The sequence below is a fragment of the Daucus carota genome, chromosome 8, assembly GCF_001625215.2.
Source record: "Daucus carota subsp. sativus chromosome 8, DH1 v3.0, whole genome shotgun sequence".
NCBI lineage: Eukaryota > Viridiplantae > Streptophyta > Magnoliopsida > Apiales > Apiaceae > Daucus > Daucus carota.
The window spans coordinates 891649-903828 of NC_030388.2; the positions used below are offsets into that span (position 1 = coordinate 891649).

General features: G+C 31.9%; 1 protein-coding gene across 4 annotated transcripts; it reads left to right on the forward strand.

The window, feature by feature from the left end:
- Positions 1-694: 694 nt before the first annotated feature.
- On the forward strand, positions 695-10173 carry LOC108199868 (phosphoinositide phosphatase SAC8). 4 transcript variants are annotated; one of them, XM_064082865.1, is made up of 20 exons: positions 700-965; positions 1714-1788; positions 2252-2379; positions 2477-2568; positions 3745-3802; positions 4693-4749; positions 4904-4936; positions 5055-5136; positions 5235-5341; positions 6049-6135; positions 6283-6360; positions 6854-6918; positions 8222-8320; positions 8431-8530; positions 8647-8755; positions 8854-8926; positions 9005-9098; positions 9207-9290; positions 9446-9512; positions 9636-10173. In XM_064082865.1, exons 1-20 carry the CDS (start codon positions 815-817, stop codon positions 9761-9763), a joined length of 1767 nt encoding a protein of 588 aa, XP_063938935.1. In that variant the 5' UTR covers positions 700-814; the 3' UTR covers positions 9764-10173. The 4 variants fall into 4 exon arrangements, 3 of the variants coding, with proteins under 3 accessions (XP_063938937.1, XP_063938935.1, XP_063938936.1); XM_064082866.1 differs by having other exon boundaries at positions 814-965; positions 2320-2379; XM_064082867.1 differs by lacking the exons at positions 9207-9290; positions 9446-9512; positions 9636-10173 and having other exon boundaries at positions 695-965; positions 8647-8688.
- Positions 10174-12180: the final 2007 nt, after the last annotated feature.

Below are 12180 nucleotides of genomic sequence, written 5' to 3' on the forward strand. Positions count from 1 at the left end.
GAAAAGTTTTTTAATATCTGACTTTTTAAGGTAAGAATAATTTAAGGATAATAAAAAAATGAACGAAAAACATAACCAAAATCTTATACTACAAATTATGCTCTATATTGTAAATTGTAAATTTATATCTTAAAATGTATTTAGATTATATAGTTTGGATATGGATAATTGTTGTCTAATAAAACATACTCCTTCCATCCCAATGAATTGTGTACAGTTTCTTTTTTCGAACGTCCTACCAATTGTATACATACCAAAAATAATAAATTTTTATAATATAAAACATCATTACACCAACTACTTTCTTCCACTATCTCCATTCTATAATAATATAAACACTATTACGCCCACTACTTTCCTCTACTATCTTAAATCTATTATTAAATATAAATGAATCCCACCACTATATCCACTTTTCATCTAACTTTACTCATTTCTTACATTATTTCTTGGTCTCCGTGTCCCAGCCATTTGGACGGAGGAGTAATAAGGAAAATAAATTTAAGAAAATCATTATAAATTAAGAATCCCGAATGTTAATTTCTTTTCCGGTAAATATCATTTAAAGCCCAATGGTCTAAATCCCGTGATGATCATAAATATATCACCTAATAATTTATACTCCATGATTAATATAATCACATGAGCCGAGTTGGCAAAGCAATGATTGGTATAATAATCGTGTAAAATAACTACATTACTCGACACTAATCAATCTTCCACGTAACTAATACCTCTCCTCACCCGCAATCAACAAACTCGTTACTAACTAACGATTTAAAATCTCAATTTTCAATCGAATTAGCAAAAGACGATGGAGATTGAATCAAGCTCAAATCATTTCAAGCTACACAGTGAATTGGAGCTGCACGAATTTCAAGACAAGCTTGTGATCAGAGCCGTTGATTCGCCGGATCAAGGCTTCGCAATCTCTCGTGTAGATGGCAATATAGATGAGCTTCGCAGTTCGTTCACTTTCTACTTTTGATTTCGTTTATAACTGCTTTATTTTGTGTTTTTATGCAATTTTTTTTAATTAAGTTGCTGTTTAGTTTAGTAATTGGAGGCTTCAATTAAGTTAAGTTTGTGTGTGAGTGTGTAAATTGATTGTTACTGCCTGCTGGATACTATTTGTGGATTTTTCGATTCGTTTGATAACTGTGAGCTGAGTATTGTTTAAATTTATTGGAAAAGTGATTGTGATATATGTAATAAGTAGATATTATGGAGAAATGGAGTGAGACACTTTGTTTCCTGTAAATTTGGTTATTGTGTCTGGCGAAAACGAAGGTGTGCCTGAGAAAAATTACAAGTCCGAGAAAGGTTTAGTAAAAATGTTAAAATTGGTGATTGTGTATGACAAAATGAAGATGTGGTTGAGAAAATTTACAAGTCCAAGGAAAGTTTAGTAACTTTGAAATTTGGCAGAATGTAATGTTTAAATTGGTTATTGTCGACGAAAATGAAAGCGTGCTTGAGAAAATTACAAGTATAAGGAAAGGTTTAGTAACAAGTTTCGCAGAATGCTCTGCAAAAATTGGAGTAGAACGTGTTGGTTGTCCAGTTTGATTGATCTCTGCACAAGTGAGATTTAAAATAAATTCAATCTTCTTTGCCTTCTCAGTTACAAGTAGATTGAATTGCTACTGAAAATGAGTAATACGACCTAGTACTGAATGGTGGAAATTTATTTAAATATATATACTGCAACAGGTGATACTTGTACAGGAAATCCCTCCAAGATCTCTACTATATATGGTGTTGCTGGAACAATTAGGTTGCTTGCAGGTAACTAATGAAACAACGTATTTTTATAAGTGCTTTATTTCCTGTTTTACTTGATGTCCGGCAAATGGATGGATTTACCTGGCAAATGAAACTCATATTGAGACAGTTACTCAAGTACTCAACCTAACTTATGATTTAGGATTTTTAGCACTTTAGTACAGTTCACTACTGAGAAGTAAGCATTTGACATAAAATGATCAACTTACCTTTCTAAAACGTTTAAAATTTACACTGTAAGTTTCTGGCTTGTTTGCCCTGATACCTGATTTGTAATGTCATATTGAAATGAATTAATTAATACAAAATAGAAAAAAAATCATATTGATAGATGTTCGCTTTTCTTGTTCTAAAGAATGTTTCTTGGCTGCAAGTCCAGTAATTAAATTTGTACGTGATTTCAACTATTTTTCTTCACTTGCTGGTTAGATTTATTTGCAAACTCGTCATTTTGGTTTTGGTTCAGGAACTTACATACTTGCAGTAACTTCTCGAAGGGAAGTGGGAACTTATCTTGGTTTCCCTATTTACCAGGTGATGTCGATGAAGTTCTTATCATGCGGCCAGGGTTCAAGACCTTTAAATTCGGAAGAAGTATGTTGCTGCTTTATATTAGCAGAATTTAACGAGGCTCCTTGCTATAATTATATTATTCCGGGAAGATACTAATGCTATTTTATGTATATTTCAGAAAAGAGATGAAGCTTACTACTTGAACCTGTTGAAAATGGTGGAATCAACACCTGGATTGTATTATTCATATGAAACAGATATCACAGTGAAGTATGTTTCTACCATATCTATGCTCTGTAATGTAGTTTCTTGTATATGATTTGAAAGCACCCCAAACAGTTTTTTTTTACTTAAATAGTATTAAATGCAAAAAAGTAAAATTGAAGTTTTAATGGTAAAAAGGCGAAGTTTATTTTTTAATTCCCTGAATGTAATGTCACACACACAAATATATATATATATATATATATATAGAGATATATGGGTTGCACTCCACACAGAACACTTTAAAAAAAGAACAACACAGAACACTATCATAGCACTTTATTTTTCACAAAGAATGATTTGTTAAGGTTATAATTAAATAGTTAAACACCATTAAAACTTAATATATGAAATCTAACATCCAAATTCATCCACATTATTACTATAAAATATTATAGAATCCAGAACAGAATCCAAAATAGAATCCAGAAGAGAATCATATATATAACTTTTTGCACGAATAATTTTACAAAGAATCATGGTATATTTAACCCAAATTTATTGTTAAACATGACGGATTCTATTATTACTCATAATAAAAAGTTAATCAACTTAAAATTTGAAAAAAAAATTAAGTTTTAGATGAGATTCTATATTTGATTTTAAAGTGTTCTGTGTTGTTCTTCTTTTAAGAGTGTTCTTTTTTGAGCAATGCCCTATATATATATATATGTGTGTGTATATATATATATATATATAGACACACACACACACACACATATTATACAAGCCTACATTTTAGAGAAAACCCTCTTACATAAAAATTCCGTAGCATCCCATTCACAAATTATTCAGAATAGAAAAAATACACATAAAACATGATTCTAATATAGAATACTACGATACATATATATTTTATAATTAATTTAGCTCTTAAAAGTTGAACAAAAAAATCGATTTTCTAAACTAGTTCTACAATAGAATAATAATTCTTGATAATTATGAGTCGGTCGCATATGTTGAAACAAATAAAATATCGCTAGAATTCGGATTCAAATAATTGAACATATGGACAAAGAATTATCAAAATATGGGCAAGGGTATTGCGCCTGTGTTGCCTAGGGCAAAAGAATTCAAGTTTTACTAATAAACTGATCTTAACTGTATCTTAGTGTGCTTGTTTAATATATATTCAGACCATTAATAACATAGTCTTTCAATAACTTCTATGATTTTTTCCAGCTTACAGCGAAGATTCAAGCTGGCCGACGGATGGATGCGTAAGCCAATTTGGAAGCAGGTCTGTTTTCATTGTGAGATCAGATAATCTAGCATATTAATAAGCCTGTGCATATACACTAACTTTTCACTGATTTTTTTTCTTTCAAGAAGTTTTTACATCTACACAGTTTAGATGTGTCTGATGATTTTATAGTGGATTTGCTTATTTCTTTTGTTTTTTTGCTTTTCTTTTTTAAACTCTAGGACAATAGACTGTCCTTCAATGCAACTGGTTTATAGTAATGATTGTAACTGAAGGTGGGCAGCATTGCCTGTATCTAGTTCAATTATCATGATTATTCTAACTCTATATTTACACTAATGTTCTATGATCTTGGTAGAAATGTTTGTTAATCAATTTAAAGAGCTAACTAGGTAGAACTACTATGGAAGTTTAAGGTTGCAACTTGTAGCCGCTGTAACCTTCTTAAGGCAGGTTTCCTAACTGAATTAGCATATGCTGATATTACAAAAATTTATCTGAAGATAGATACTGGATGCAATGAATATTAGTGTAAAGAGTCCCCCCCCCCAACCAAACATAAAGTATATGTTATTCATTTTAAAGAAGGCGGGGCCTGCAAGACTTGCATGCACTGCCTTATATAAGGGCCAAGGATAACATGTTGACAAAATCATTCAGTGTAAATTTTTTTTTCAATAAGATGAACTCATGGGGATGCCTTGTGGCATTTTTGTATTTTTCTCTGCTCTTGTTATCACGTAGTGACTACATTCTCATCTTGCCTTTGAAGTTGAAGGTTTAATAATTTTTCTTTGTTCGTAATTTGTATATCAGGTTTCCCTTTCCTTCGCCTATATGTTAAACATTTATTCTCTTGCCAGGCTAGCACTTGAATCATTTTTTAAACAGGCTTCTAATCTGGCTCCAACATGTGTCTGTTTCAGGCTGACCCACAATATGTTTGGAACAAGTACATTATAGAGGAGCTTATTGAAAATAAGGTTAGATGTTCTTTTTTGTTTAGAGAGAAATATCATGCAAGAGGTTTTCAAATCCATTTTTTACTTCTTATTTTTTGTAAACAGGGGTACTATTTCCCAGTTTGACTTGTATGCTTTAGCTTTTTCTTATGTATCATGCCTTTTTGAATTGCAGCTTGATGGGTTCATCATGCCTCTACTGCAAGGGAATATCCTTTGTATTTCTATACGTATGTGTGCATGCTTGTCAATGTTTAGATAAAAACAAAGTAACAGTTACAGTCTCTAAACCATGTTATTATGATGTTTCACTTGACCTAAAATTAAGCTTTCAGACTGGTAAGCTGAAGCTGAAACGTGTACCTGCAACAATTACATTGATTTCAAGGAGGTCTACCCGCCGTTTAGGTAGATTCATTTGGAAAGCATTTTGTTGATTGACATTTGTTTCTGACAGCATGCTTATGGGCAATTTTATAAGTATCTATTTGCATTGTTAACTGCAGGTACAAGAATGTGGAGAAGAGGTGCTAATCTACAAGGAGATGCTGCCAACTTTATTGAAACTGAGCAGTTAATGGAATTTGATGGTTTCATTTCTTCATTCTTGCAGGTATCATTATGTCAAAATATGGTTTTTCGAATATTTGGAGAAAGTTTTCTTGTTGCACATGTCAAATTGACAAATTTAACAATCATTATAATCTGCATCCCTTTTTTTGAGAGAGAATATAATCTGCATCCTTGAAATGCTCCAAACCAACACCCCCGCGCGAATATTATTCTATAAAGCCACCATCCTGTGAGGAAGATTAATGTGTTAGTTCTTATATAACAAATATGCATAGCCTTTTTACTTTACCTTAACGAATCTAGCTTCTGCAAAACTCTGTGCCATAAGATGTGCATGCTGTCTATAGAATTTCTTTTCTTTAATATAATGTTTCTACCTATCAATAATATTTTCTTGTTTTGTAATGACACAGATATGTGATGATAACATGGACTTAAATCCAAATATTATTCAGTTTAAAATCTGGTTTTTCTAAACATTAGTTCAAAGAATTATATCATTTATTTGTTTTCTATTTCTTTCAATTCAAGCCATGTGTAGTTATTGGAGAGACTTGCTAATTACTGCACAGTGCTGGGAGGCATATAAAATGTATATGTTCAGGTACATGACTGCATGTAGCTTCCCAGCATTTAAGATTTCTAGAATATTGAAGGGTAGCTACAAAAAGAATCTACTTATCTTTAACTTTTTCATGTTTTGGGATATTCAGGCTGATTAGTAGTTATTTGCCTGTATTTTTAAAGGTCCGTGGTTCAATTCCACTTATATGGGAGCAAATTGTTGACCTGAGTTATAAACCAAGACTTAACATCATTCACCATGAGGAAACAGTAAGTGTTATTTTCAACTCATAAATTATTACATCTTTGGAAAATAGGTCCCTACTAGTTTAAGTATTTTGTGCTGTAATACTTTTTTTTTATTTTTATATTTATAATTGAACTATTGTTTGTATTATTGACACACCAACTTATCAGGCAAAGGTAGTAGAACGCCATTTTCATGACCTTCTACAACGATATGGAGAGACTGTTGCAGTCGACCTCACAGACAAGGTTTTTATCTTTCCTTTTAGTCAAGTATCATGATCTATCATCTATGTGTTTTTATTGCCAGGCTGTGAAGATTAGAGTCTAGAAATTAGCATTTAATTACATTTGTTTTACACAACTTTTGTAGCATGCATATGAACTCATTCACAGATCATGCTGAAGAACTTTTCCAATTTCATAAAATATCTGTTAAAAGTTTACATGCCCATAAAGTCTACAAACGCGCATGAGAAAGAGAGGGAGGGAGAGACTGATGCACATATCATGCTGTAGAATTTGTCCAATTCCATAAAACTGTTTTTGAAGGTTTACATGCCCATAAAGTCTCCAAACACATACATAGTAAAAGACAAGGGAGTGAGGGAGGCTATAACTTCTTTTAGATCTGTAATTATCACACTACCAGGCTACGGAGAAAGGGTCACACTCCTATGTTGTGTATATTTGTATTTTCTGCAAGTGTAAGTTATCAAATCTCTGTGCTTGCACCTTTTAGCACGGTGACGAGGGCGAACTAAGTATGGCTTTTGCTGCTGAGATGGAGAAGCTTCCAGATGTGAGGTGATATTCCGTTCATGCTTTCATATTGATATCCTGCTTCCAATCACTTTCTCTTATCCATGTCGATAAGAGTAAGGATAAATACAATATTTTTGAGGTTGAAGTATGCCCCATAGTGGATTTGAGCACGAATGATCGCCTTCACAGAGAAATGAATACCTATAATTTGTTAGAGGAAATAAAGAAATGCAGTACAATAGCAACTATATATAGGCAATTGCTCAAATACAAACCAAAATTAATAATACAAACTACAAACTAATCTAAACTCTCATCTAATCTAATGCCCCCCTAGATGTCACCACACACAATTAAAATACACCTTCCCACACATGATCCCACATAATCCCCTCCGTTTCTAATTTGATTTTTCCCGTCAATCGGTGAGCTTTTTTGAAATCTGGATTCACTGTATTTTTCTTCATCTTCAAGCGATCAATTTACATACCATATGTGCTGTATTATGATGTTTTTATAAAAAAAAATATTTTAGTTTTTAGTTTTGATTTTAAGAAGGTTTATAGTGGAGTAGGACCTATGATCCTACTCTAACACAAACTCCCTTAAATACAAACTGCAAACTAAAATAAAAAATATTCTGAATCACATCGAAATGTAGCAATTATGTTATGCAAATTGATCGTTGGGATATGAAGAAAAATACAATGAAAGTAAGATTTCAAAAAAAGCTCACCGACTGATTGAAAATATCAAATTAGAAACAAGGGGATTATGTGGGATCACGTGTGGTAGGGTCTATTGTAATTGTGTGTGTTGACTTCCAGGGGACCATTAGATTAGATCCATCTAAGTAGTTTTTACTCTAACTTGGTTTGTATTTTATATATATATATAAAATATATATATATTATATATATATATATATATATACATATATTGAAACTACGTAGCAAGGGTCTATGTATGACCGATTAATAAAACATTTTGACTCATCTTTAACTTTCACCTTATTTTTTTGAACTCTTGATGCCTTCTCAATTGAGACTAACGAGTCAGAGTGTTTTCATATCTTTATTTGGGCTATTAGCTTACAACTCGATGATTAAGAATTGATTTGTGCAGAATCCATCTTATTTCAACTTTTGGAATCTGGGTATTCAGTTTTCCAGCTAAATGATGCCGTAAATATAAATTTAATCCCAAAAGTAGCTGAATAATTTACTCCTACAATTTAAACCGAACAATTCGATTTAGACAATAAGATTGAACAAATGGATTCGCAAGCATGGAGTGTAAAATGATTTGTAACGGAAACTAACTTTTGATGTTCATGAATATTCAGATATGTTTCATTTGACTTTCATCAAAAATGTGGCAACGGAAACTTCGACAATATACAACTTCTGTATGATGAAATTTCTGAAGACTTTGAAGAACAAGGGTAAAGAACGAACAAGCTGGTGTTAATTCATTTGTCATTTCCTTTCTGATCACATCAGGATCGCGAGTATGCTGGTTTCCCATTTTAATTGTTGTTTTCCAGCTGAGCAGATACTTTCTCTTAGGACCAAAGGGAGAGATATTAGCAGAGCAGGAAGGAGTTATTAGATCTAACTGCATTGATTGTCTTGATCGAACAAATGTGACGCAGGTAATTGTGACATTCTTGAGCAGATGTTTCTTCTATTGACTTATAATGCAGATTCAGTCAAGTCTGTTAGTATATTCTGATGTTGAATAATCCTTGTTTCCATTTGGTTGCTACAGAGCTTTCTGGCTAGGAAATCATTAAACACACAACTTCAAAGGGTTGGTGCATTTTCTTCCATCGACTGCATTTCTATGTTTGAAGAAGATTTCGAAACTTTTAAGACCTGTATGGACTTTATGCTGAAATTCCTTTGTCTCTCAGCGGGAAGGGAAAATCCCGTCACTTCTGTTTTTGGTCTGAGTTTAAATTTGTTTTGTTGTTAGTGTGGGTTGAGCAAGGAGATGAGATAAGTCTTGAATATGCTGGTTCGCATGCGCTTAAACGGGACCTTGTCAGGTAACTAGACTAGGTTCTATGATTTCTCTCAACGTATAGTATATGTTTGTGATCCATTGTTTGTCTTGCAAAATACAGATTTGGAAAGCAGACGATGGCAGGACGAATAAAAGATGGATTGAGTGCACTTTCAAGATATTATTATAATAACTTTCAAGATGGTTTGCGGCAGGCAAGCTCTGCAACTTGAAATTTGAAAATTTTAAGACTTCAGGTTTTATATGGGAGGGTCTCATTGTATATTAGGGGTTTTAAAAGAAATTTTCCTCACTGCTTTCAGGATGCAATAGATCTTATAAGTGGTCATTATACTGTCAAATACGGCCCTCCTCCATTTGTGCCGAACAGAAATGAAGCACTTAGTGTAAGCACTCTCCTTTATCCTTTCAATTAGTTGGATAAAATCATAATTCTTAAACTATTCTCAGCTATATCAGTCAATCTAACCAGAAGTAAATGGCCAATCATAAAATATATTCTGCTACTCCATGCTTATCTGGGTTTTTTTGGAAATTACAGTATCTTCCAGTTGCATCGGCATTGTTAATTGGAGGATTAACAGTGACGTCCATCACACTTAATCGCGGTACTATCATTTGTCTTAAATTTCACATTAGAAAACATTTGCATCTTCTTTCCATTCAGTTGAGTCTTTTTTAGTAATTTTATATACAAATTTTTTTTTACCTAATATTGTTCTTGTTAGCAGCTGGACAGAATGCTCAGAGCTTCATTTCCTCATTAGTCTGTGCTAGTGCAACAGCCGGAGTTATGGCACTGGTAAAATCAAATGGAAGGCAAATTTGTTCTAAGCCTCGTTTATGTGGCCTTTTATAACCTTGGCTCCGTAAAATTTTACTCATTTTTCTGTAATTGTTTTCTTTTTTCTGTAAAAATGAAATAAGCCCCCGTCCCCCTCCCCAATCAAAAGAAAAAGAAAAGATGAATGAAAGAAAGAAACTGTGCTAAACTTTATTTATTGGTCACCTTGTATTTTATTGAAAATATATTACTACATACAATGAAGATATATCAGATGGTCCCCCAAAATCTGAAAGTAATAGAGTTTTGTAAGAGAGACTTATATCCTGTTTAGGTAAAGGTCAAAGTTATTGTGGTAGCAAATATCTGCTTGTGTAAAACTGTTGCAAACTTTTCAGAATCTGCTAACAGTCCATATGGCAGCTTCTAAAATTGTTTACTATATTTCTTTTATGTGTATTGGAAAACATTCGTTTTTAATATAATTACTTACATATGTTTTTAGAATAATACATTCATTATAAAGAACAAATACTCTGAAATGCTGTTTTACTTGTAACATTATGAGCAGATAATTGGAAAATATTTACTTGTTATTATGCTATTGTGAAGTTTATCTTTTTGAGTAGAAGTGCTGAAGATAAAGGGGTTAAGGGCATCTCCCATGTCTGCTTCATTTTTTATCTTCAAATGTTCTTTATCTTCACATATGATGAAGTTAAAACACTCAAACCCATATAGTTACATAACTTATTTTTGAGATTTTCTTTTTCTGTATAAGAATATAACATCCAAACTTTAATTCAGAAAAGAAAAATTTTAAAAATAGATTGCACAACTACTCTTTGCAGGAACATTAAAGTCCGTGCCGCGTCCCCGTCCCCCAATGTATACTACTCAAGGGGACGGAGGGAGTATCAAGCAAACCATTGTTTGTCATCAAGTATAGAGCAACACTGTGCATTTGAAGTTATGAATTACATGATTACACGCATGGAATATGTATTGTATTCTAAAATATACACTCCGGAGTACTCTAGTAAATGAGCCATAATACTGTAGCAGTTCAGATCATTATGAAATAGGGTTAAATAGCTAATTCATCACTAACCTGGCTGAAAACTTGCAACTGAGTCATGTTGTTGAAAAAACTTTCAAACGTATCATCAAGTAATTAAAAATTTTCAAAATCATCATTCTCCGTCAGTTTCGTTAAGTAATTAACGGAAAGTTCAAAAAAGAAATTTAAAAAAAACCAAAAAAATTGGAAAAAAATCGTGAAAATTCTGAAAAAATTCAACAAAATCTGATTTTTTTTAAATGTGAATAAAATAAAAGAAAATCAAAAAATTAAAAAAATGGAAAACAAAAAATTTCAAACCTTTTTTTATTCTTTTCAATTTTTCTAAATTCCGAAAAAAAAAAACTTGCCACCTAATTTTTTTCAATTTTTTTCATATTCTTTTAAGATTTTTGAATTTTTTCAGAATATACTTGAACTTTAGAATTTTTTTCAGAATTTTTTGAATTTATTATGAATTTTCTGTTTTTTCTCCAGATTTTTCTGAATTTTTTAAGAGTTTGCAGTTTTTTTTCATTTTTTTAAAAAGATGTTTTTGAACTTTCCGTTAATTACTTAACGGAACTGACGGAGAATGATGCTTTTGAAAGTTTTTAATTATTTGGTGATGCGTTTGAAAGTTTTTTCAACAACATGACTCAGTTGCAAGTTTCCAACCAGATTAGTGATGAATTAGCTATTTAACCCTTATGAAATATGCGAATTTGATAATGCCAAACTACTTTATCAGACTAAGTTTGAGGTTCAAAGATTTTGATTTGCTATTCTATTTTTTTCTGAATAGCTATCATGATTTGCATTAAACATATTGTGGAGAAACATATCGTTTTCAAGTTTAATTGTAAGTTAGATTTGAATTTATATTTCCAAATTTAGTTCAGCTAGGTGAATTTTAAACTTACTTCTAGGATTTGTATTGTTGAATTTACATATATAATGTGGACTGGCGGTGTAATGGAATCGATAGAATTATAAATGTGGCATTCAAGCGGAATCTGGGCACACCGCCATCCTCTTCTGCATTTCTCTCTTTTCTAGGGCGGTGGTGACTGTGCCTCTGTAAAGTGGTTGTTCGTTACTGACCACATGTCACCCAAATATTATTAACAATGTCTTTGTACATGCACAATTAAGCTATGTATCAAAAGACTTCTACATATAGCTAGACTATTAAAATGATAAAACTAATACAAATACCTATAAAGTACTCTCTTTAAATATTTGGATATATGACAGTTGCCTTTTGGAGTGGTTTTAATATAGTTGGATTTACGTTTATATATATAATTTTAATAAAATAAAATCTAAAATACGATTGTAGGGTAGTTAGATTAAAATATAACATATTTTGCTAAGTGAACTCCATCTAAGTTCCATGAATGGGACTTGATTAGGAAAAATAAGAATTTCA